Source organism: Colossoma macropomum, unplaced genomic scaffold, assembly GCF_904425465.1.
Source record: "Colossoma macropomum unplaced genomic scaffold, Colossoma_macropomum, whole genome shotgun sequence".
In the NCBI taxonomy this organism is placed as follows: Eukaryota; Metazoa; Chordata; class Actinopteri; order Characiformes; family Serrasalmidae; genus Colossoma; species Colossoma macropomum.
Window position 1 is genome coordinate 14,269,767 of NW_023494794.1, and position 26,125 is coordinate 14,295,891.

At 41.0% G+C, this 26,125-nt stretch overlaps 1 protein-coding gene across 1 annotated transcript in view; it reads left to right on the forward strand.

The window, feature by feature from the left end:
* Window positions 1-372: 372 nt before the first annotated feature.
* The window catches only part of arhgef9a (Cdc42 guanine nucleotide exchange factor (GEF) 9a), a 62,560-nt gene continuing 36,807 nt past the window's right edge, over window positions 373-26,125 (forward strand). The window contains exon 1 of the mRNA XM_036580329.1: window positions 373-419. Within this exon, the coding sequence (XP_036436222.1) occupies window positions 405-419 (15 nt within the window). The 5' untranslated portion in view covers window positions 373-404. The remainder of the gene's footprint in view (window positions 420-26,125) is intronic.

Here is a 26,125-nt window from a genome sequence, read left to right on the forward strand (position 1 = left end):
CTCTATCCCTATTTCTGTGTTTCTCTCTATACTTTTCTCTCTTGCTTTATTTTTTTCTCTCTCTATTTGTTTCTCTCTCTCCCTTTTTCTCTCTTTCTTACTATTTCTCTTTCTCGCGCTTTACTTTTCTGTTTTGCTCTATGTCTCGTTCTCTCTCTCTCGTGAGTGATGGTTAAGTCCTCACTAAGCCCCGCCCACACCTCGCTAACACAGAGCGAGAGAGAAAGAGAGCGAGAGAGAGAGAGAGAGATAGTGAGAGCGGCAGGGATGCTGAGGGACTGAGCTCGCGCAGTCTCTCTGCTCTCCGCGCGCCTGACCGGACGTGCGTGGTGCGCGTGCGCTGCTGTGGGCGGAGCGGCGCGAGCGGAGCGGAGACACGGCGCGCGCGGGACACGGAGCCCACCATGATGAAGATGATGGTGAGCGCGAGGATGAGGAGAATGATGGTGATGGTGCTGGTGGTGGTGATGCGGATGGTGCTGATGTGATGGTGGTTGCTATGGTGATGGTTACTGTGGCGCTGACGATGATGACGGTCGTTTTTGCTGTGCCCTGATGTTGGAGCTCGAGCTCGAGCGCATGCATCGTGACCTTGGCTGTTTGGACGGTTCTCGCCTATGTGTGTGTATGAGTGTGTGTGTGTATGTGCGCGCGCGCATATATGTATGTGTGTGTGCGGGTGTGTTTGTGTGTGTGTGTGTGTGTGTGTGTGTGTGTTTGTCCGCGTGCGCCGCGTGTCACACAGTTCCTTTCCAGCGCTATGGAAACCGGAGGAGAGAGAGAGATGAAGGGGGAGGGGGTGCGTGCGTGTGTGCGTGTGCGCGCGCGCGCGCGTGCATGTGTGTGGGATACCCGCTGGAACGCTGTCGCGCGTTTATCCCTGGTTTGTGTTTCTGTTTTAACCTGCGCCACTGCTGAGCGCGCGCGCGTGCGTGTATATGTGTATGTGTGTGTGTGTGTGTGTGTATGTGTGTATATGAGTGTGTGTGAGCGAGCGCGCGCCTGTGTATGTGTGTATGTGTGTGTGGGTTGGTGAGGTAACTGCGCTAACGCGCGCGCGTTGTTGCTGCGCAGCTCCTCCTCGCCTTCGTAGCTCTACGTCTCGCGCATCCGCGCCTGATCGGCTCAGGAATATCGATCATTGGTCGGAAATCGATGCGCGCGCGCGCGAGAGAGAGAGCGGTAGAGGTAGAGAAAGAGCGAGAGAGAGAGAGAGACGCACCGGAAGCTCGCAGCTCTCTGTAGAATCTCGCCTAAGTTGGCTTACATAAGCTAGCCCACTTTTCTGTTAGCGTGCGCGCGTGCCTGTGTGTAGTGCAGCTCGTACCGTGGGCTCGAGCGCGGGACATGCTGGGAGCATCACTGTCAGGAGGATGGAGCTCGAGCCAGTGATGCTAATGGCCATATTAAAGCTCCTGCAGTGCTCAGGTGTTCAGCCTTAACACTACGAGACAGAACATCAGGTACTCGTTATCAGTCGATACTGACTCCTGCTGACCGTGCTGATGGTCTACTGTCTTCTGTTTGGGTCTTCAGGCTTCTGAACAGCTGGTTCACGATTCCTCTGATCTGTATCCATCCATCTTGTATCTGGTCCTCTTCCTCCTTTACCTTCAGCCCTTCAGTGACCTGGTTCTGCTTAGAATGTGACCAAAATAAGAGCTTCAGTTCGGTCATCTGGGCTTCGAGTGAGAGTTTAGGCCCGATTTGATCGACGTTCCTCGTTGTGTTTGTTGTCCAAGTTGAGAAGACCCATTTTGTCCTTTCAGCAAACATCAAACCACCTTGGGAGCCACAACAGTTTATGTCCATTTTACCGTCTTTAATTTTACCGGCTGTAAATATAGTAGTAGTATATAATATAGGCTAAAAAATATAATATAAATGAAAAATACAGACTTACGCCGCTCTGCTTTGAGCTTTAGCTCAGCTAGAACTGCTTTTCTCGCATCTCCAGCAGGAAACTTTTCCACAAAAGTAGAACAATTTCTTGTAAAATGTCTCTCAACGTTGGACTTCTTACGAGGCTGAAGTCACTTCTCTTTCGCCAGCTTCTTCAAATTTTACAGTTCCACCTTAAATGGTGCCTGAGGCATCAGAATGTAACTGCTGCACCATTTAAGGTGGAACGGGACAATTAGAACAAGAAACTGACTTCAGCTTCGCGACTTTTGTTGTTTCTCGTTTCTGATTAAACGTATCAGGAAACCAGCCGGAGTGATTATAAACGAAAACAAGTCCATTTATCATTCGTCAATGTTTGTCTTGAATCTCTCTCTTTGCCTTTTCTTTAGCTACTAGCTCGGCAAGATCGTTGTCTACGTTGCAGGAGGAGGAGTTTCGGTTGTACTGCGAAGAATTTTGGTTGTACTGAGAGGAGTTTCATTTATACTGGTACGGATTTTGGTTGTATTGGGAGGGAGTTTGGTTGTACTGGGAGGAGTTCTAGTTGTACTGGGAGGATTTTGTTTGTACTGGGAGGAGTTCTAGTTGTACTGGGAGGATTTTGTTTGTACTGGGAGGAGTTCTAGTCATACTGGGAGGGTTTTGTTTGTACTGGGAGGAGTTCTAGTTGTACTGAGAGGGTTTTGGTTGTTGGATGTATCTTGGAGAGACGGATGTGTTTACGCTGCTGTAACATTGTGGCTCAAATGCGTCTCAGTCCACCTCCTGAAGTGGTTTGAGTGCTCAGATTTGTGTCTTGGCTGCGTTTACACTTGCATTTTTATGTGCTTTGGCCTCATCCAGGTGTCCAAGACACATTCGACAACTTGACAGAGAATGTGTTGTATATGGTTCTGCATAGAACCTTTTTAAAGGGTCCTAGATAGCACCACAAGCACTGCTATTTTACAATGTCAAGCTTGTAACAATAGAAGAACCCTTTCTGGTGCTATATAGAACCATACAGAACATATTCTCAGTCTGAAGAACCATTTCACCATATACAAAAAAAAAGTCGTCACAACCCTTGAAGAACCATCTTTTTTAAGAGTGTAGTTTTTTATGTTTACATCGTTTTTTTGTGCCACCTAGTCCTGCGTTATTGTAAACAATAAGATAAAAAGGCTAAGTTGGCCTTTGGGTTCTCCAAATAAATGAAAGCAATGCACAGTTTTCAATTTAACATTCATTAAATGTCAAACGATCCGTCGAACAACAGTTGCTAAATGTTAATGGTGCTGCTAACTAGGAGAGAGGAGCTGGTTATGCAGGATTAGATGATAAGTCAAGTGTTGAGGGACAATCCAAAATTAAAACCTGTGCAGTGGTGTTAGCATAGCTAGCGGGTCACAAGTCCAAACAGTACCTCCGTGGGGACGACTTGGCTCATGTAACTGAAATGCATTCTCGTTAGCCAATCACAGCTGAGCTGTAGAAACGCTGTGACCTGAGCATGTTATTCAAAACACCACCTTGTATCTCCACTTTGTATGTCCATCTTATCAGCTCCACTGACCACATAGTTTCACTCTGTAGTTCTACAGTTACAGACTGTAGTCCATCTGTTTCTCTGCACCCTGTTCTTCAGTGGTCAGGACCCCCATGGACCCTCACAGTGCAGGTACTATTTGGGTGGTGGGTCATTCTCAGCACTGCAGTAACACTGACGTGCTGGTGGTGTGTTAGTGTGTGTTGTGCTGGTCTGAGTGGATCAGACACAGCAGTGCTGCTGGAGTTTTTAAACACCTCAGTGTCACTGCTGGACTGAGAATAGTCCACCAACCAAAAACATCCAGCCAACAGCGTCCTGTGACCACTGATGAAGGACTAGAGGATGACCGACACAAACTGTGCAGCAGCAGATGAGCTATCGTCTCTGACTTTACATCTACAAGGTGGATTGACAAGGTAGGAGTGTCTAAGAGAGTGGACAGTGAGTGGACACAGGGATAAAGTGGTCAGTAAATGTGTATGTATGCCCATATAGATGTATACAGTGTTTATTTCAAGCCCAGCTGGACTGTGGGCTGGTTTCCCAGGCAAGGATTAAGGGTAGGCATGTCCAAGCCTGGACTTAATCCCTATCTGGGAAACTGGCCGTATGGGCTGTGGCTGTGTTTGTGGATTAAACCGAGTCTTGGACAAATCTGCATTGCCAGTGATCCAGACTAGGTTTAGGTTTAATCTACGTCTGGAAATTGGCCCTATTGGAGTTAATTGAACAGTGTAGACGCAGAGCTTCAGACTAACATCCTTTAGAACCATCCAAGAACCACCCTAAACATTTTTGTCAGCCATCTCAAAGTGAAAACTGACCATCCTACATATTACACTGTATAGTTTTGTCCTATCACACTGTAGATTTCTAAAAATGGCAAATGTCAGCAGAATATACAAATATAGACACATCATCTGTGGTCCATAAATACGTTTGTGTTTACAGCATCTACATTATATAGCCAAAAGTATTGGGACACCCCTCCTAATTAATGAGTTCAGATGTTTCAGCCACACCCATTACTAACAGGTGTATAAAGTCAAGCTCATAGCCTTGCAGTCTCCATAGACAAACACTGGCAGTAGAGGGTCGTACTGATGAGCTCAGTGACTTTAAACATGGCTCTGTCGTAGGATGCCACCTCTGTTTGTGAGATTTCTGTCCTGCTAGTTCTGCCCCAGACCACTGTAAGTGCTATTATAGTGAAATGGAAGCATCTAGGAGCAAAACAGCTCAGCCACAAAGATGTAGACCACGCAAACCCACAGAGTGGGACCACCGAGTGCTGAAGCTCACAGTGTCTATCCTCTGTTGAATCATACTAAAGAGCTCCAAACTGTCTCTGGAAGCAACATCAGCAAAAGAACTGCACATTAGGAGCTTCACTGAATGGGTTTCCATGGCTGAGCAGCTGCACACAAGACTAAGATCACTAAGCTCAATGCCAACGTTGGATGGAGTGGAGTAAAGCGCCGCCACTGGACTCTGGAGCAGTGAAACGTATTCTGTGGAGTGACCAATCACGCTTCTCTATCTGTCAGTCTGATGGACGAGTCTGGGTTTGGAGAACGTGACCTGCCTGACTGCACTGTGCCAGCTGTAAAGTTTGGTGGAGGAGGGATGATGATATGGGGCTGTTTTTCAGGGGTTGGTCTAGAACCCTTAGTTCCAGTGAAGGGAAACCTTAATGCTTCAGCACCAAGACATTTTGGACAATTGTACACTTCCAGCTTTGTGGGAACAGTTTGGGGAAGAACCTTTCCTGTTCCAGCATGACTGAGCCCCAAAAGCAGCTCCATAAAGGCCTGACTGGGTGAGTTTGGTGTGGAAGAACCTGACTGACCCTCACAGAGTCCTGACCTCAACCCCATCACACACACCTTTGGGATGAACTAGAATGGAGATTGTGAGCCAGACCCTCTCGTCCAACATCAGTGTCTGACCTCACAGATGCTCTTCTGGACGAATGGGCAGAAATTCCCACAGACTCTCTGCAACATCTTGTAGAAGCTTCCCAGAAGAGTGGAAGCTGTTAGAGCTGCAAAGGGGGACCAACTCCATATTAATGCCATGGATTTAGAATGGGAATCATAAAAGCTCCTGTGGGTGTGACGTGTAGGTGTCCCAATACTTTTGTCCACATAGTGTATGAGTATGTATAGCGCAAGCTCTTTAACTACACGTGTAATGTTTTAAAGCATCACCTTATTCCTTAAATTGAACTGCATTCCTGAAATTCAACAGAAATCTCTGTAAATTCTTACGGTGTTTAGGTTGTGTTTTTTTGCGGTAAGTCTTACAGTAATTATAGACAGTTATTAACATTTATTGTGGGTGTGTGTGGACGGCCAGCATGTTCATGATGAATGTTTTACAGATATTAAAGTAGCACTATGTAAGAGTTAGAGATTTAGAGACCTCTCTGGCGGAAATATGTACTTGCATGCAACATGAAGAGGAACATTTTGTAGGTGTAGGTGAAGTACAGAAGTGTGTGGTTTGGGACGCGGCCTTAGATCAGCCAGTGAGACGCGTTCAACGTTAGCTGCTCATTAAACACCTCCAAGAGGAAGTTTGAGGGGTTTGTTGATTAAGGAGCTTCTATTGAGGTCAATTAATGCATTTATTGATTTAAGCTGATTTTGGCTTTGTATTCACCAACTTTCCTAATTCGTTCTCTGTTTAAGGCGCCTCAGTGTAACTGCAGCTCCATTTAAGGTGGAACGGAAAGTTCAGATGAGAAGCTGGTGATTAAGAAGCTACTTCAGCTTTATTTGTGTGTCTGAGTTTATTATTTAAGAGCTTTGGCAGTTTTGGTGCCACTTATAAAATATCTCACACTGGAATGTTCTGGACTCTGGTTATACGGATCCACCGATCTAGATAATCTTCTCCTTGTAGTGTTTCTGGAGACGCATCTAAAGCGTCTACATATCTGTTCATGTGTTTGTGGTCATTCAGGTCTGTCTGAATTTACACGTATTCATGTGAAAAAAATGTGGTAGATCAAGTTTGAGATACTATATGTGTGACTATTTCATTAAATAATTAATGTATAATGTAGGATGCATATCAGTGGCAGATGGTTTACTTTCAGTCGTTAGTGCTAATGTTTGCGTACATGTGCAGCATCATCAGCTAAATGCTTTTACGGAACATGAGTTTTGTGATTAGCTGTAATTTAATAGATTTGCGTAGGCTAACTTGTTCTAATTGGTTAAAGATGAATGAGTTACAGTGACTTTGCTCGCAGAGTCTGATTCTGTATGCAGCAATAAGCATGATATTTAATCCAGTTTCATTTCCCACAAGCCCCTGTTTTTAGCGTTTTCCCTAATCAGATACATCTGATTCAAATCATCAGCTAATCATCAATCCCGCATGAGCTGGATCAGACTGACACTGCTGGAGCAGGGAAACGTTGGAAGGATGGCAGAAGAGCTGGGAGCGACTGGTTTGTCAAAGTGGCTTTAATGAAAGCGTAAAACCAACCAAACACAGAAGGCTGCACTAATCTTACGCACGTCAGTGGTTACTGTGAATTTTATGCTACACATTCCATCACATATGGAAAAAGTATGTTCCAAATGTATTTATCTAATATATTTGTGCAATGTATGAAAATGGCCAAAAATGTATTTGTTAAATATATATTTTATATGCATTTATTTGTGTTTATTATATTTTTTCAGTGGTATGTAGTTTAATCAGAGCTTACAGATGAAACTAAATACACATGAGCTGAATGAACAGCACTGACTTTACATTAACCAGGTACGTCTGCAGTGAGACTCTCACACACAATGTACTTCAGATAAACAAGATATCAGATCATAACTGCATTTTCACAGAGTATCAATACTACAACACTCGCTTCTGTCCTGATAAAGGATCATCTGATCAGATTTAAAATGAAGATACTGGAATACAAACTCATTTCTAAAGGTATCAGACAGTAAACAGAGCATTAGACAGGACTTTGGCTGTTTTCATACATTTTCACATGGATTTGATAAACATATTTACATAGATTTATTTTGTGTGGGACATTTCTGTGTGTAATATTTCACAATACATTTTTAAAAGAATGTATTAATGTATTATGGTTAATATAGTAATATATTCTGAAATACATTTTATTGTTTGGAGTGTATTTCAGCAAAAACTTCAGTGTGTTTGATACACATTTCAAGTATAAAAAAATACGTCTATATATTTTTTTTTCCATATGGGGTTGTAACACACATCCTCGGCACTTTCTTTGCTTTTCTGTTTTTTAGCTGCCTGTGAACACAGATGCTACTGATTTGTATAGTCACTAAATCAAAAAAGCATGATTCTCAAGAGCTTTTTCATATTTCTGCATATTTTTTCAGAGGCCACCGCAGGATAAAAGTACATAAACATCTCGTACAAATCCAAACTGTAGAAATGAGTCCAACTGGTATTTTCCTCAATTGAATAGTTGAATGACGAGGCCAAAGTACACAGACGGGACAGACACGGACATTATAATGTTCACAGTTGTCCAGAAAAAGAACAAGTAAAATAATCTAGAGTGAATGGAAAGAGAACATTCTAGACTCAGACATGGGTGTGGCACACCAAACAAACGCTCGTTTCTGTTTGTCCTGCCGGTGTTTTGTAATCCAGATGAGTATCAAGGCATGTTAGATTATGCTGAGAGTTTTAGATTGTGTAGAGTTCTAGAGCTATGCAGAATCTAAAGGTGTTCTACACTGTGTGTGTAATTCTAGAATTATGTTAGGTTTAGAGTTTTTCTAGGCTGTATAATTTTACAACTGTGCTTAGACGTGTTCTGCACTGCCGAATTCTAGATATAGATTCTAGATCTATGCCATGCTAGAAAGCATTTTCAATTAAGTGTAACGTTTTAGAACTATGATGAATCTAGAAGTGTCCTATATTGTGTGCAGAATTCTGTATGTACACTGCATTAAATTTGAGTTATTCTAGACTGTCGAATTCTGGAACTATGCTTACAGGTGTTCTACGCCATAGAATTCTAGATATAGATTCTAGATCTATGCTATACTGTATTTAATTTATGTTTTTCTGGAACAGGTGGTGTTTTCAGGTGGTGTTTGAGTATGCGTTCAGGTGGTCTGTGTTGTATATTGAGGTGTGTTTAAGTGGTCTGTGTTGTGTATGGGGGTGTGTTCAGGTGGTCTAATGGGGTCTGTTGTGTATGGAGGTGTGTTCAGGTGGTCAGTGTTGTGTATGGGGGTGTGTTCAGGTGGTCTAATGTGGTCTGTTGTGTATGGAGGTGTGTTTAGGTGGTCTGCGTTGTTTATGGGGGTGTGTTCAGGTGGTCTAATGGGGTCTGTTGTGTATGGAGGTGTGTTCAGGTGGTCTGTGTTGTGTATGGGGGTGTGTTCAGGTGGTCTAATGTGGTCTGTTGTGTATGGAGGTGTGTTTAGGTGGTCTGTGTTGTTTATGGAGTTGTGTTCAGGTGGTCTGTGTTGTATATTGAGGTGTGTTGAGGTGGTCTGTGGTACATGAAGGTGTGTTCAGGTGGTCTGTGTTGTGTATGAAGGTGTGTTCAGGTGGTCTGTGTTGCATAAGGAGGTGTCTTAAGGTGGTCTGTGTTGTGTCTGAAGGTGTGTTCAAGTGGTCTGTGTTTCTATATTGAGGTGTGTTCAGGTCGTCTTTGTTTATTGAGATGTGTTCAGGTCTATTCAGGGAGTCTCTGTTTATAGAGGTGTGTTGAGGTGGTCTGTGTTGTGTATGGAGGTGTGTTGAGGTGGTCTGTGTTGTGTATGGGGGTGTGTTCAGGTGGTCTAATGTGGTCTGTTGTGTATGGAGGTGTGTTTAGGTGGTCTGTGTTGTTTATGGAGTTGTGTTCAGGTGGTCTGTGTTGTATATTGAGGTGTGTTGAGGTGGTCTGTGGTACATGAAGGTGTGTTCAGGTGGTCTGTGTTGTGTATGAAGGTGTGTTCAGGTGGTCTGTGTTGTGTCTGAAGGTGTGTTCAGGTGGTCTGTGTTTCTATATTGAGGTGTGTTCAGGTCGTCTTTGTTTATTGAGATGTGTTCAGGTCTATTCAGGGAGTCTCTGTTTATAGAGGTGTGTTGAGGTGGTCTGTGTTGTGTATGGAGGTGTGTTGAGGTGGTCTGTGTTGTGTATAGAGGTGTGTTGAGGTGGTCTGTGTTGTGTATGGAGGTGTGTTGAGGTGGTCTGTGTTGTGTATGGAGGTGTGTTAAGGTGGTCTGTGTTGTGTATAGAGGTGTGTTGAGGTGGTCTGTGTTGTGTTTGGAGGTGTGTTGAGGTGGTCTGTGTGTATAGAGGGTGTGTTCAGGTTGTGTGTGATGTATATGGAGGTCTGTTCAGGTGGTCTCTGTTTATAGAGGTGTGTTGAGGTGGACTGAGTTGTGTATAGAGGTGTGTTGAGGTGGTCTGTGTTGTGTATGGAGGTGTGTTCAAGTGGTCTGTGTTGTGTATGGAGGTGTGTTGAGGTGGTCTGTGTTGTGTATGGAGGTCTGTTCAGGTGGTCTCTGTTTATAGAGGTGTGTTCAGGTTGTGTGTGATGTATATGGAGGTCTATTCAGGTGGTCCCTGTTTATAGAGGTGTGTTCAGGTGGTCTGTGATGCATATGGGGTGTGTCCAGGTGGTCTGTTGAGGTGGTCTTTAAGACTTTCAGTTCCCTTTCACTGTATTCAGAAGCCATTCCATACTTTTCCCGGATCAATGTAAATGAGTGTCACCAGCAAAAAAAAACTGTAACACGTTAGACACTTTACAAATAGTCATATACACTATAAACAGTGTAGGTCCCTAATACTGAACCTTGTGGAACCCCACAAGTAACCTTCAGTTAGGTTACTGATACTGGGGCGCTCATACTGTAGCATTAGCGTTAGCTGGGGCGTGTTCACATGGAGCTGCATGTGGGGCTAAAAATACACCAGCTCGTGTGTGAGGCGGAGAGTAGAAAGACCGAGAGAGCTGCTGGATTTAGAAACCTACACACACACACACACACACACACACACACACACACACTGTAACTTCATATGAGCAGCACCTTTGAACAGTTTGTCTTCCATGTGTGAGACTCTGAGGACGTATCTGTCCTGTATGGTGTCTCCGCTGCGTCGTCTGTTCAGTGATAATCTGCAGGTTTCTGTCTGAGGCTGAACGACTTCGTTAATTCCAGCCGTTAATGCAGCTGCAGAGATTCGAGATTTAAAATGGAGCCTTGCAACATTGCGAGTCGGGCTAACTCACACGATGTGAATTTTTTATTTCTTTCTGCCTTTTTCTTCACGATTCATGCAGTCGAATGCAAAAGTTTGTGCACCCCTGGTCAAATTCCATGTTGATTTTCTAAGTGTAAAATAAGTGAACACATCCTCTACAGCAGGGTGTCTGACTCAGCCACTAGAAGGGCCACATATAAAAAATCTGTAAATTATCTGTGGGCCTGAGAACGTCTGTCTTTACATTTTAGTTTTAATTAACATTTTACTGTGACCTGAACTTCCCACTGTTTAGTCAAGGTGTGTCCAAACTGCAACTTCAGTATTAGACACTGAAATATTAAATGAATGAATGCTTGAACTATTAAAACAAATGTGTAGTGCTTTGTGAAATGGGCTAATATTAATAAAAAAATGAAATACTAGGATTGTGCCGCAGGCCTGATCTTCCCACAGGCCTTGTGTTTGACACATGAGGACATACTTCTGCACATTTTCATTTTAATGCGCAGTTACAGTTCCTTTATTGAATTTAACACATTTGGGGAACAAACTGAAATATGGCCTATAATGGTTATGGTTAAGTTATGGCACTTGATTTTATTGTTTTATTTTTACTTTGTTTTCTTTTTTCATTTTAATTTCAACTCAAAAAATACTAGAAACTGTGTGCTGATGTGTGTGTTCTCTGTAGGAGTGCAGCAGGGGTGGCTGGTTGTGGTTGGTTGGTGTGGATCTCCAGGAGCAGCGCTGGTGATCAGTGTTTATAGTTGGAGTTTGGTTTTTAGTCGAGAGACTAAGAGAATAAAAGGTAAAAAACACCCTGAAAGAGGTTGGTAAGTTTTGAGACTTAGGCCCAATCCCATTTCACCCCTCACCCCTACCACTCAGCCCTTAGCCCTCTGTTTTGTGTGTTCACGTCTAGGGGTAGGGTGTCCTGATTCTTCTTGAGACAGAGGGGGAGGGTGAAGTGTTTAGGCTACACGACCCTCCAAACTGAGGTTTTTCCGAGACACCAAACAGAGAGTTATGAGAAAAAAGAAAAACCGGTAAGATGGCTGAACAAGAGACCAAAGAAACCCACAAATGTGAGAATTTTCTCTGTTAAAAAATTACGATAACCACTGTTTTATCTTAGTTTAATGTAGTTTCAGTGTATTATGGTCCTTTTCTTCATAACAAGCACAAAAAATAGCTAATAGCATGCTAATGTCTCGGTAGCTAGCTAGCTAACTTTCCTGTTCCACCTTAAATAGTCCAGCAGTTCTGACGCCTGAAGCGCCAGAATTTAACTGTCCATTTAAGGTGGAACGGGAAAGTTCGAACGAGAAGCTGGTGAATATCTGACTTCAGCTTCATATCACTGAAGAATTAGGGATGGGTGATAATAAATAATTGCCCCCCTCTTTGAAGGCAGATGATGTCCTAAATGTAACTAAAGCCCAGCAGTGAGGAGCTGAACTTCACCCTCCTCTGCTGTCACTGCAGACTGGCAGGGTCGTCTACAGAGCAGCGCTGGTAGCTGTTAATGAAGTGATGCTCTTTTTATTTGAGGGTCCCATTTCAGAGGGAGGATTTCATCCACTACCCTGTAACTCAGTTCCAAGGGGCGACACTCGAAAACAAGAGCTATGGGTAAAAAGAAGACATGGGATTGGGCCTAAGGGTGTTTACATAATATATAGCTTTTTTCAGGACCCAGGTCATCTTGCCCTGTGAGCTTGGCACGTTTGTTCAAGTGTGTTTGCGAATCCAGGGGCGGTCCAGAGAACTGATCTCTGGTCCTCCTGAAAATGGTGGTCTGGAGTTTGTTGTATGGATGCTATCTGCTCCTGGTGCCACATGATTGGTTCATTTTGTAACTTGCCTGCTTCGACTTATCGCGTCCCTTCCTTTGTCAAGTGTTGTGATGGTGTGTAGAGGCCTGTTGTGGACAGATCTGCACTGCTTCAGTGTTTGTATCCAAGCAAGGTAATTAGAAGCAGCACATGGATGAAGCTGTGCTGACCGTTTTGGAAACCTGAACGCAGAAAAGTGATGTATGGAATTGCACAGTTGATCCACGGTTTGTATGGAATTCTTGCGTGAAAGCAAAGCAGCGATTATAAACCGGACCCCCAAACCAGCCTAGAATCAGCATTATACTTTGTAGGGCTGCCAGAAATATTCAGTACAGTCTGATAAACTCAATATTTAACAGGATGTTGATGCACTGGTCAACCAGCATGAGCATGCTGGGGTGACCAGCTAAACCAGAACCAGACCAACAAAGCGGCGGCGATGTCTCGGCAGTCGGGGTGTTTCTGACCGTCTGTAATGTGAGGCGATAATGACGAACCTGAAGTTGGCTTTGATATTTGAATTATCAGTTCCACCTTTACACCATTTAAGGTGGAACAGAAAATTGAAATAAGAAGCCAATTTCAGCTTCAAGCAAGAATGTCTGTTCTAATCGTCTGGTTCAGTATAAATGCTTCCCTGCTGCTCTGAATTTCCAGCTAGCGTGCTTTAGCCTTAGCTTTAGCATTGGCTTGTGTACAAAGAGGTTTGTGAGTGTCTTAAAAACTTTGTTTGGTTTCAGTTTTTAAGACAACATGGTTGAAAAGTCACGGTTTCCTCTGCTGTCCTACTGACATGTTCAAACAGTCTCAGGGTTGCCAGATTGTGCAAGATCCTATGGAATAGCATTTAATGCTACCTGCTATGATGATAATAGTTTTTCAGTGAGGTTTTTCCATAAACTTGTAGTATTTCAGGCTTCATTAATAAATACGGATTAAAATAATAATGATAATGATAATAATGATAATATTTAAAAATGTTTATTTAATCATTAAGTGGAAATCATAAATTCCTTATTCTTATAGAATACTCAAATACTCAAGAAAAAGTATTCAGTAGAATGTTTAAAAATGAAAATATTTGATAATTGCAACCCTAATCATTTTTATCTGGGCTGAAAATGCAGCTGGGCGCTATGGCAAAAATGTTACATCAGGATACTTCAAGACATTTTCACGATACACAATATTTATTTTTTCAGACATTTGATCAGTTCGGACAGAGAAAAAGAGCCAGTAGAGCTACATTTAAAAGATACAATCAAAAACTGTAAACACAATGATTTTAGCAATATTAATAAGTCACAAGAGGCCAGGCGTTACTGTGATTTTACCACAGGGAGGGGTGTTATTAGGCACAACGTGAAGCAGAGTAAAGCTCCCTTCCCTGTGATAAAATCACTGTAATGCACGGCCTCAAGTGGCTTATTGCTTTTATAAAACAGTCAAAATAAAATGTGATAAAATACACATTTCTTTCAGAGAATAGTTTGAGTTATTATGAATAATAATCAACATAAACAAGTCTTCCACCAAGAAATGTAGTTCCTTTAGAGTACAGTATTGTTCCCACGCAACCATGGACTGAATAAGGAGAACGTTTGGTTGCCCATTGCTGTAAACTGCAGTCATTTCAATATTGATTTATTTATTTTTTACTTTTTGTCATATAACAATGAACATATGATATCACAGCACTGTTTAATGCAAAAACTTTCACTTTATCAGTACTTTTTGGTCACCAAATGACGACTGCGAGTCTTATTTAGCACCAATCCAGCGGCGCCCTCTTCTCACACTGGGGCTGAATCTCAAACAGCTCCCTGCTCCCTACATAGTGCACTAAATAGAGGTTTAAATACTGGATCCTGCAGCCCAACAGAGCAAAATACAGCTAAGAAACAGTCATTTGGGATTCAGACTCATCCACACTCGATACATGATGCACTGTTTGACTGTAGAGGCTACAATTTCTACACTTTCATATCTAGAACACTGTTTAGGGAGTACGGAGCCGTTTGGGATTCAACTTGGGTTTGATGTGACTTCTGACTGAAACACGAACATTTGAAGTGTGTAAAACATTCAAGTGACATTTTTAGACTTTTATACTGCAGTTTTACAGTAAATCATAAGTGCTTTAATTCAGCCCTGTGATATTAATGATGGAGCTGTTTAGACTGTTGGCTCTTTTAGCCTGTTAGCTAGCTGACCAGCCTGGTTCTAGTTAAGAACATAAGCTGTCAGCTGCTCAGTTTAAACAGAACCGGGTTCTTACTTCATCAGTACACTCGGTGCTCCATGGGAGCAGCATTAGAGTCAAAGATTATTCCATGAACAGCTCAAGGGTTTTTCGTGCCGTGGCGCAGTGACAGAGTTCAGTGGCTGTGAGGTGGTCATAAGCGTGGGTATGTTGTGGATTTTACCACGGCTTTGAACGCCAATCAGATTTTAGAACCAGTACTAGTTTTATAAAATGAAATAGGCACTTGCTGAGTGTTCTAGGTCATACATACTGGCGATATCCTTGTTGTGTTCAGATAGAAGTGTATTGTATGATTTATCACAATAATGATTTGTATTGTCTTATACAACAGTTCTAGCTGTGCTGTAATTTCGCCATAACATCACGGGTTTTTCACAAACACTGCATCACTCCGCTGAGATGCCGTTGCTAAGCAACGACTCTGACAGCTGTAGGAGACGCTCAAGCCCTTTGAACGTTTTTACTTCTTACTTTGTTCACAAACAGAAAATGGATACTTTTAAGATCACATTTGACCGACAGCCGATTTGGTCAGACTCTGAAGATGAGATGACACTAAACTCCCAAACTGTCATCACCACTGAGCAGCTTTTCAGTCGGCAGCTGAGACAGAAGAACAGCTGACACAACCTGGAATCAGCCAGAAATTAACCCAACACCATTCGCCAAACTAAATGGGCTGTAAGATGCTTTACAGACTGGCTGGAACAAAACAACATTAATACTGATCTGGCAAAAACTGACAAAACTGAGCTGAACTTGATATTGCGGCAGTTTTATGGCTCAGTCTGATTTGGTCAGACTCTGAAGATCAGACTACACATTTGGCGAATGGTGTTGGGTTCATTTCTGGCTGATTCCAGGTTGTGTAGCTGTTCTTCTGTCACAGCTGCCGACTGAAAAGCTGCTCAGTGGTGATGACAGTTTGGGAATTTAGTGTAAGGAGCTGGAGAACGAACTGCCGGCTGTGCAGCGAGTGGGCGGAGCTCGTTACTCTGACGTAGCAACAAGCTGCTCGTTAAGGAACTATAATTTGGTGAAGGAACTGCGAACATTAAAACATATTAAACGCCGCGTTCACGGCCCAGTTTATTAATTTATTACTTTATTTATTTAACTGATGTATAAAAGCAATAGAACACTTGAGGCCATGTTATCGCCAATAACATCACGGCTGTGATGATCTACAGCGACCAAATCACAGCCGTGATGTTATTTCGCGATAACACACTCCCTCTCAGGTTCTATTGCGTAAATACTGCCCAGCCCTCACCAGAAGTATCTCCTGTCTTCTTTTCATCTAAAGCTGTTTCTGCTGAGGAATTTTAAGCCTCCTATGAAATACAACAGCAATAACATTATCCTGTCGGATTGCGTGAGAAGCTCCCGATTTGTGGAGTCAGCAGGAAAAACAGCGTTAGTCACAAACACAAGCGAAGCTTCGCATCAGAGGTGCGTGTTTCTCCATTCGGAGAGGAGATGTGTATGAAGTGGCAGTACGCAGGATTAGAATACACACACAAACACACACTCCTCCTCCTGACCGGGGAGAAGGATTATGTAACCGCTGTACAGCAGGAGTCTCTGAGAGAGAACAAGGGAACACGTGGATGGAGAGAAGAGAGAGAGAGTGAATGATATCATTTTAGCCTCTGCACATACCAGAACGGCGCTGTGTTGAATACAGAGCTGCGGTAATAATAGAAACGGCCTGCAGGGCGGGGCACTGTCACAGTGTTGATCGTTATTGTGATGAATTACGTCACAATATGCCACAATATGCCATGATATGCTTTTCAGAGCGTTCTGAGGAAACCGTCCGTACTCAAACACTCCCCAACTACAGGTTCGATCATAAAGACAGCATAATTAGACCTGGTTAAGTGGGTTTAGTGCAGCTTATTGGCTCTTATTCATCAGTTGCGGGAAAAGAGTGCGGAGTTGGCCTCCTTTAATGACGTACGAGCTCAGGAAACTTTCGTACGTCATGGAAATTTGAGTGCAGTTGGCTTCGGTGCGTGAAATCAAGCGCCAGCCTACCAGCACCTTATTTAAATGAAACATCCTAATACATGCAGATGTTTCTGTAGGGAGCCAATAAGACGACAGCATTCTGCACCTCGTGAGCCAATAGTAGCTTGTGGTTGGAGTTTGAGGTGGAGCAATGAGTGCAGTGCTCCCCCTAGTGACCAAACTTTATAGTGTTAAAATTACGACCACTGGAAAGAATAATGTGAAATTTTAAGATGGTAAAATGATGTGATAGTGTGATTTTTTTTTTTTGTTTGTTTTTTTTGCTAAAATAACATTTAAACACTGTATTGACCCTGGCTGTGTTTTGTATTGTTTATTTTGTGAGTGGAGTCAGTAATGTATAACAATCTCAGTGTAATATGTCCTTATAGTATTTAGAATAGTGGTTTATACTAATCTACTTTTGTACTGGATTGCCATGCACACAAATTAGTAGTATTGTTGTTATTTTCTATGTTTATTCATATTAATAGAATTTTAGATTATATTAATAATAGTTTTCTTTAATGAATTGCAAATCAAGCATTTTTTCAGGTTGTGAAACTATTACAGTCAAATTTACGGACTCCTACCAGACGTGAGTTTGACCGTACAGATACGGCAAAAATGAAACTGATGGACAACAAAACTGTCAGTGAAATGTTAAATACGAATTACTGGATTTATAGTTTTTGATAGTATTTTCATAAGTAGAAATACTCTCTGTTAAACGTATCAGACCTCAGGAAAAACATATTCTGGCACATTGTGTATCGTGAAAACATCTTGATGTATCGTGATATTTTTTCCACACTGTCCAGCTCTAACAGCTTCCCAGACAGCGAGAGGATAGCAAAAAGGCCACTGAAGGCAAAGCTGGCGGCCTGCTGGCTTTTTGCTCAGTGTTTTCCAGGCAGCCCACTGGTGGTTAAGCAGAGTATTAGACTAAGGCCCAGCCCCAATTCTCATTTATACCCCTACCCCTTGTTTCCGAGTGTCCTCACCCCTTGGAACTGAGTTACAGGGTAGTGGTTGAAATCTTGCTCTATAAAATGGGACCCTCAAATAAAAAGAGCATCACTTCATGAACAGCTACCAGTGCTGCTCTGTAGGCGACCCTGCCAGTCTGCAGTGACAGCAGAGGAGGGTAAAGTTCAGCTCCTCACTGCTGGGCTTTAGTTACATTTAGGGACATCATATGCCTTCAAAGAGGGGGGCAATTATTTATTATCACCCACCCCTAATTCTTCAGTGATATGAAGCTGAAGTCAGATATTCACCAGATTCTCGTTCGAATTTTCCCGTTCCACCTTAAATGGAGCAGCAGTTACATTCTGGCACTTCAGGCATCAGAACTGCTAAACTATTTAAGGTGGAACGGGAAAGTTAGCTAGCTAGCTACTGTGACATTAGCAAACTATTGACAATTTTTTATGCTTGTTATGAAGAAAAAGATAAACGCTGAAAATAAATACACTGAAACAACATTAAACTAAGATAAATTGATGGTTATTGTAATTTTTAATGGAGAAAATTCTCACATTTGTGGGTTTCTCTGGTCTCTTGTTCAGCCATCCAGCCGGTTTTTCTTTTTTCTCATAACTCTCTGTTTGGAGTCTCTGAAAAACCTCCGTTTGGAGGGTCGTGTAGCCCCAACACTTCACCCTCCCCCTCTATCTCAACAAGAATCAGGACACCCCAACCCTAGACGTTAACGCGCAAAACAGAGGGCTAAGGGTTGAGTGGTAGTGGCGAGGGGTGGAATGGGGTTGGGCCTAACTGCCTTTTCAGCACTCGTTTTCCACTCACAGCCCGATGTGCTCATTTGTCCTTCATTTCTTTGTTATCCTTTGTAAATGAGTTTTATACAGCTGCTCCTAAATTCGGTTAAATAATTTTTACAGCAATATCATAAAGTCAGTTATATATCTGTAACCAATCTAGCACAGAATTAGCAACAACATAATTTTTTTTTCATTTCTCAGTTTGTAATATTTTTCTAAGTTTATTTCCCAAAATAAAAGTCTGTGTGCAGTTAAAATCTGTTTGAGGCCTTTAAAAAGTAGTTAGCTCTTGTATGCTGGACAGTAATCTGGATGGCAGCAGTGGCATACGGTCAGTGGGGTGCTGACCTTATCATGCCAGTGGACGGATATACGCTCACTGTCTGGGTTCTAAAGACTAGAGCTTTGAGGTTAATGGGCTCATTTTCTCAGGAGAAATTTCTGAGCTGCAAAGCTTGAATTCTTTTTGTTGTTTAGATGAAGCAACATAGATATTAAGATCATTTTTTGTTTCTTTCTTATGGGATGTTTATTTTTTGGACTGTAAGTTTTGCTCTGAGATCTGTGTGACTGGATTCATAGCTAACGGAACCCAGATTATCATGCTAATAAAGCGACAGACTGGCAGGTTTTACCCTGGAGCTACGAGGCTAATGTAGCTTAGAAACAATGAGAACTGATATTAGCACTAATTAGCATGGTGCTAACTGCATGCCTAAATCATCAAAGGGTTCTATATAGCACCAAAAAGGGTTCTTTGCATCACGGAAGGGTTCTTCAGATTGGAGAGTGTGCTATAGATGGTTCTAAAGAGAACTTTTTTGAAAAGGGGTCTATATAGCACCAAAAAGGGTTCTTTGCATCATGAAACGTTCTTCAAATTGATGGAGAATGTGCCTTAGATGGTTCTATATAGAACCTTTTTGAAAAGGGTTCTATGTAGCGCCAAAAAGGTTTCTTTGCATCATGAAAGGATTCTTCAAATTGATGGAGAATGTGCCTTAGATGGTTCTATATAGAACCTTTTTGAAAAGGGTTCTATATAGCACCAAAAAGGGTTCTTTGCATCATGAAAGGATTCTTCAAATTGATGGAGAATGTGCCTTAGATGGTTCTAGAATCTTTTTGAAAAGAGTTCTGTATAGCACCAAAAAGGGTTCTTCGAATTATGGAAGGGTTCCTTAGACTATTGGAGAATGTGCTTTAGATGGTTATATATAGAACCTTTTTTGAAAAGAGTTCTATGTATAGCACCAAAAAGGTTCTTCTCTTGTTACAATGTCAAACTTGTAATAAAAGAAGAACGCTTTTGGGTGCTATATAGTGCTCTTTTCAAAAGGTTCTACATAATGTCATCTACAGCACATTCTCCATCAATATGAAGAACACCTGCACGATCCAAAGAACTCTGTAATCATGCAAAGCGTACTTTGAGTCTTCATGATTCTATTTAGAACCATTGTCTTTACTAAAGAACCCTTGACTAACCATCATTTTTAAGAGTGTTGAGGGTTAAAAAGGCAATAAAGTGAATAAAACGCAGATATTTTAGTGCAGCAGTGCAAAACACTGGAATAATAAATAAATAAATAAAATATCTGTTTGACATATCGGTCAAAGCTATTTTTATATTTTTACTGGTTCATGGTTCTATATAGACCTATTTTCTTTAGGAAAGAACCCTTAAAGAACCATGAAGCATTTAGCCGAGGCTCTTATCCAGAGTGACGTACATACGCGCTTCATACGTGCTCACATTTGGATCAAAGGACTGCACAATGTGGGTCAGGAGTTCAGTCCAGCAGAATCAATTAACTGGGAGACGTAATCTATTTAATGGGGGGGGGGGGGGTGGTGGACGAGAGCCGGAGTGATGGTCAGAAAGGCATTCAAAGAGACAGAAAATACACAAGACCACACTAAAGGCCTAAAGTTCTCGTTCGTACAGCTCGTGGGTTCGGTTTCCAGTGGAGGATCTCGAGGGGAACTGGAGCTGCACCAGACTGCTGCTTTTGCCAGTTTGCTGCTAGTTGATTTATTCATAGTTCTCCTGTGAGTGTCTTCTCCATCTATCTAAAGAACCCTTTCACTGGTGCTATATTGAAACCTTTCCAAAAGGTTCTGTACAGAACCATCTACAGCACATTCTCCATCTATCTGAAGAACACTTTTACTGGTTCTATGTAGAACCATCTACTGTACATTCTTCATTAATCTGAAGAACCTCTTTGGTGCTACATCGAACCCTTTTCATAAAGATTCTATATATGACCACCTACAGCACATTCTCCATCAATCTGAAGAACCCTTCCACTGGTGCTATAAAAACCCTTTTCAAAAAGGTTCTATAAAGAACCAACTACCGCACGTTCTCCATCAATCTGAAGAATCTTTTTGGTGATACATAGAACCCTTGTCAAAAATGTTCTATTTAGAGCCATCTAAAGCACATTCTTGGTCAATCTGAAGAACCCTTCACCTGGTGCTATATAAAACTCTTTTCAAATCAATCTGAAGAACCTTTTCATGATGCAAAGAACCCTTTAATCATGCAAAGGGTTCTTTGAGTGTACATGGTTCTATGTAGAACCATTTATTTTTACTAAATAACTCTTGAAGAACCTTTTTTTTTAGAGCGTAGCTGTGAGTTCCGTGCACTGTGTCCTCTCAGATGAGTGGATGTATGAAGCAGTGAGCAGTGGCTGATGGCCGCAGGGTGAAGGAGTGGACGATGAGTTTAGCTTCAGTGGTCAGAGCTGCGGTCAGAACCTGCACGGCAGCTTCCGGCCCTGAAACAGCGCGATCACGCAGTCGCAGCTCGGCGGCTGATTTGCTGCCTCAGTGTGTCGTCGTTCCCGTCAGCTGTGGATTCATCACCTGCTCTGAACCCAAAACGTGATTTTACATGAATTACTTCTCAGTGAAACGAGCCGAAAGTGCAGATTCGAGCATTTTAATTCAGACCACATCAGTGTTTCAGTAGAAAAGGAGAGATTTTTCACTCTGATTTGAACTTGATGGAAGTTATTGTCGTCTCTGCAGTCGTGTTTTAGAACATGCTGCACTTTTTTGTTGTTAAAACTGGTCAGAAGTGCAGACTCGAACCTGCCTGTATAGAAAGTGAATCAAATGTGCATCTAATTTTGCATGTGCACTGTAAAAAATGGCTCCTCAGTTTAACATAAATGACTTCATGCAGTAACAAAAAAATTTACTAATTTTATTCAGACTAAATAAATACTTTAATTCTTTTTTGAGTTGAATAAAACTGGTTCGTTTTCTTGTTACTAGATGAAGTAATTTTTAAGGTAGATCTGCTGAGATACTTTTTTTACAGTGTAACTATGTATGTAATTTGTTTTGAAAATGCAAAATTGAATGGCACAATACACTGTAAAAAGTTGTTCATCAGATCTACCTAAAAACAAGCAATTACACTGTTTATTGCACTCAGAAAATGACTCTGATTGAAAGAATCGTTCATTCACAGTATTTATTTAGGTTGAGTAATACTAGTTAATTTACTTTTTACCACAAGAAGTATTTTTTAGGATCTAATGAGCCACTTTTTACCATATACAATAAAAATGATTACATAAATACACTGTAAAATGGTTTGTCTGTTCAACCTGAAATTGAATCATTTTATGTTGTAACAAGCAGTTGAACTTTTTTCAGCTTAAGCTTTGCTGAGTGAAATAACTGTTTATTCAAAGTATTTATGTAGGTTAAATAATGTAATAAAACTAGTTCATTTACTTGTTAGCCACTGTAAAAAGTGGCTCATCAGATCTACTTAAAGAAATGACTTCATGTGGTAACAAGTAAATTAACTAGTTTTATTCAACCTCAGTAAATACCTTAAACGATACTTTCAATCAAAGTCATTTTTGAGTTTACTAAAACTGGTTCATTTGCTGGACATTAAGTAATTTTTAGGTTGATCTTATGAACCACTTTTTACAGTGCAGTTGAATCGGCGCAACTGATTATTTTTAGTGGTAGATTTGTTGTAAATGTTCAGTGAGTGTTTATTTTTTGACTGGAATCTGTCACTGTAGCTCAGATTTCTTTTCCATTAATACAGTTAAACAAATATATCATAGTATCAGATGATGGACAAAAATTAAGTTTCAACTATTTCAGCTTCTGCATCTGCTTTAATGTTAGGAACCATCTCAAGATTACCAAACAAAAAAGTTATATAAATTAAAATTATTTGTGGCTGTGAATTCAAAATAGCCACTGTGGAAATAAAAAAATAAAATAAGTAGTAAATAATAAGATAGCATTGATAAGTTTTTAAATTCATGAGTTAGCACAAATTACTAGTTCAGCTTTAATAAAGATAATTAAGTTAGCCCTAATAAAGGTAACATTCTGGCATTAATAAAGTTGTTAGCCTTAATGAAGGTGAAACATTAGCATTAATAAAGGAAATAAGTTGACATTAATGAAAGGCAATAGGTTAGCATTAATAAAGTTAATAATTTAGCATTAATCATTAAGTTAGCCGTAATAAAAGTAATAAGTTGGCATTAATAAAGTTGTTGGCCTTAAAGGTCATAAGTTAACATTTATAAAGCAAAAGTAAGTTGACACTAATAAAGTTAATAAGTTAGCATTAATAAGATAATTAAGTTAACCTTAGCCCTGCGATAGACTGGCAACCTGTCCAGGGTGTATCCTGCCTTCCGCCCAATGACAGCTGGGATAGGCTCCAGCACCCCACCGCGACCCAGAAGGATAAGCGGTTTAGATGATGGATGGATGGGTGGAAGTTAACCTTAATAAACGTAATGTTAGCATTAATAATGCGCATTAATTTAGCATTAATAAAGGTAATAAGGTAATGTGTATAAAGTTAACTAAATTGCCTTAATAAAGCTAATGGGCTCATGCTTCCTGAATGCTATGCTAAAAAAGTCTTACAAACTTTTATTAAAAGGGAAATTTACATCGATTCTGTTCTTTATTGCGAGATTTAATGACAAGTTTGTGGCCAAATTAAGATTTTGTACTACAACCACAACTTTTCACTGAACTGTGCTTTTATTATGCTTTTTATTTGACAGAGATTTTCAACTCTCACTCTATCACTGTGTTAGCTCCTGCGGCTGTGTCAATGTTAGGGACCGTCTCGAAATTACCGGACAAAGAAGTTATTTGTTTCCTATGAACGCAAAACATACAGCAAAGGAAAAAAATGTAGTCTAAAACATTGTTTTTTCCCAGTTGTGTTAAATTCAGCAAATAAATAGAAATTGTACGCAAAATTTTGCAGAAAAATGCCATATTTAGGGAAATCAACAATGTGTATCATTCAAACTTCTGCCTTTGACTGCAGCTGCTTCATAATCACTAAACCTTCACCTGCTTTTAATGGAAAAGTCACAGTGAAAAACGTGGAAAATTCTAAGTACTGTTGAATCAAATTCAGGAGTGAAGTGTAAACGAGTGTGTATATATTCGCTCCATGTGGGTCCCATCTGCCTCTGTGTTTTTCCGTCTGTCTGTCTGTCTGTGTGTATTCTCTGTATGTGATGATGATGATGATGGTACCTGTTCAGTCAGACTCACAGCTGTGTCTCTGTGAAGTGTTTTCTGATGGAGTTATGTAACCGTACTGTTTACTCCAGAGAGAGAGGAGCAATTTTACCGCTTTAGCTCCTGAGAAACACACACTGATACCCTTTAAACCGCTGCAGGTTCAGCTGCTTTTCCTTCAGCGTGTCCTGAACAGGTGAAGGAACACCAGCGTACTGATGTGCTGAGGTTCTTCATTAATGCTCTGGAGCGGCGGAAAGAATTTTCTGCATGAAAAGCATTTTAGATCTAACAGTATCGCAGTAAAATGTTGCTAACGTTCTCTAGTGTAGTGTTACAGAGGTAGCTTAGGTAGTTTTCTTGTAATGCCGTAGTGTAATATTGCTCATAATATTGTAATAGATTGTCTTATTCTTCTTAGTGTACTTTGTTTGGAATACATTTTGTAATGAAACACCACATTTTAAATGTTTCTTACAAAAAAAAACAGAACTCCATAGCCATGTTTTGTTTTATATATAATTGTTCTTATATATAAATTCAGCAAAAAATAAAGGAAATAAAATGAGCCCCTTTGGAGAGAATACAGGGTCAAAAAGGCCCGTTGAGTGATTTTTAAAATTTTTTTAAACATATAGTTTAGCTTTAAATATTGCATTTAGAGCTGAATAATTCATAGACTTCAAAGAAATATACAAGTACATAATGAGTACACATAGGGCTGGGCGATAAAACGATAACGATAATTATCACGATATAACTTTTCCTCAATAAAGTGTTATGACATGTTCGATAAATGTTCGATATAATACACCGTTCTCACACTTCCCACGAAAGCCTTGGTGGCGTTTACTACTGCAAGGAAAGTGACACTACTGTGCTGTCGCCAGGAGAGGGCGCACTTCCGAGTTTTTCTACATGATTAGAGAGGGAGGGGGCCATGAGTAAGATGGGTCTTTAGCAACGGCTGAAACGCAGAGTTATACATTCCCTGTTTGAGTGGAGCGACCGGCGATCTGCTCTCCTGTGACCGAGTGTGAGTGATGAGGTCAGTGATGTAATTATACTGTCCTACAGTGACCTCACCTCTTTACTAACATCCTAAACAGCTTTAGCAGCATTAAATCACAATCCTCACAACTACAGCGCTGTTACAGCGCTCAGTCATATTTCAGTATTAATGCATTCCCAAGCAACGAAAGTGAAAGAAAGAAGTGGGTTCATGTAAATTACAGCGCTGATTTAAACGAAAGTAAACTGAGGAAGCTGTGAGGCAGTGGAGAGCGGGAGAGCGCTAGCTTTCCAGGCTAGCTGTTTTTAGCAGCTGGCTAACTTGAAGCAGCGCTCCGGCACAACACAGAGAATTGATGATACTGTAGATCAAACATGACACAAAAGCACCGCTTTCAGTTTAAACGTACCTAAAAGTCGGACTCTGTTTGTCTGGTGTTGATATTTTGCGGTTCACCCCTTAAACTACTACGATAGTATAGAGAAATCCAGTCATCTAGCTGGTGTCTGAATACTGTGATGTCACGTGTAGCGGGGTAGCCGAGCGCTCGGCACCAGCTAAGAATAATCTGTTTTCTTTCTTAAATTCTGACTTTTACAAAATAGCTGTGCTTTTCCAGCTGGTAGAAACAGCTCAGCAGACACTTTCTCCCACTCTCCCATGACAGATCTGTGAAATGTTCCCCTGTTTGAGTGTTTGTCGTGTTCAGAGCATAAAGGATAGTTTAAAACAACAATTAACCCCCCAGGAGCAAAAATCAGCCTTCAAACTTGAAAGAAATATAATTTGACATTTATCGCGGTATGTATCGATATCGAGCGATATGAATTTTGTTTATCGTGATTTTTGGCCATATCGCCCAGCTCTAAGTACACATGATGAAAATACATTTTAAAAGTGTCCAGATAAAATTTCAGCTCAGTTCAGTCATTTCTCTAAGCAGTTAAGACAGATTTTAGAACCTGTTGGGACAAAAAATTATAACTAAAAAAATACTTGGA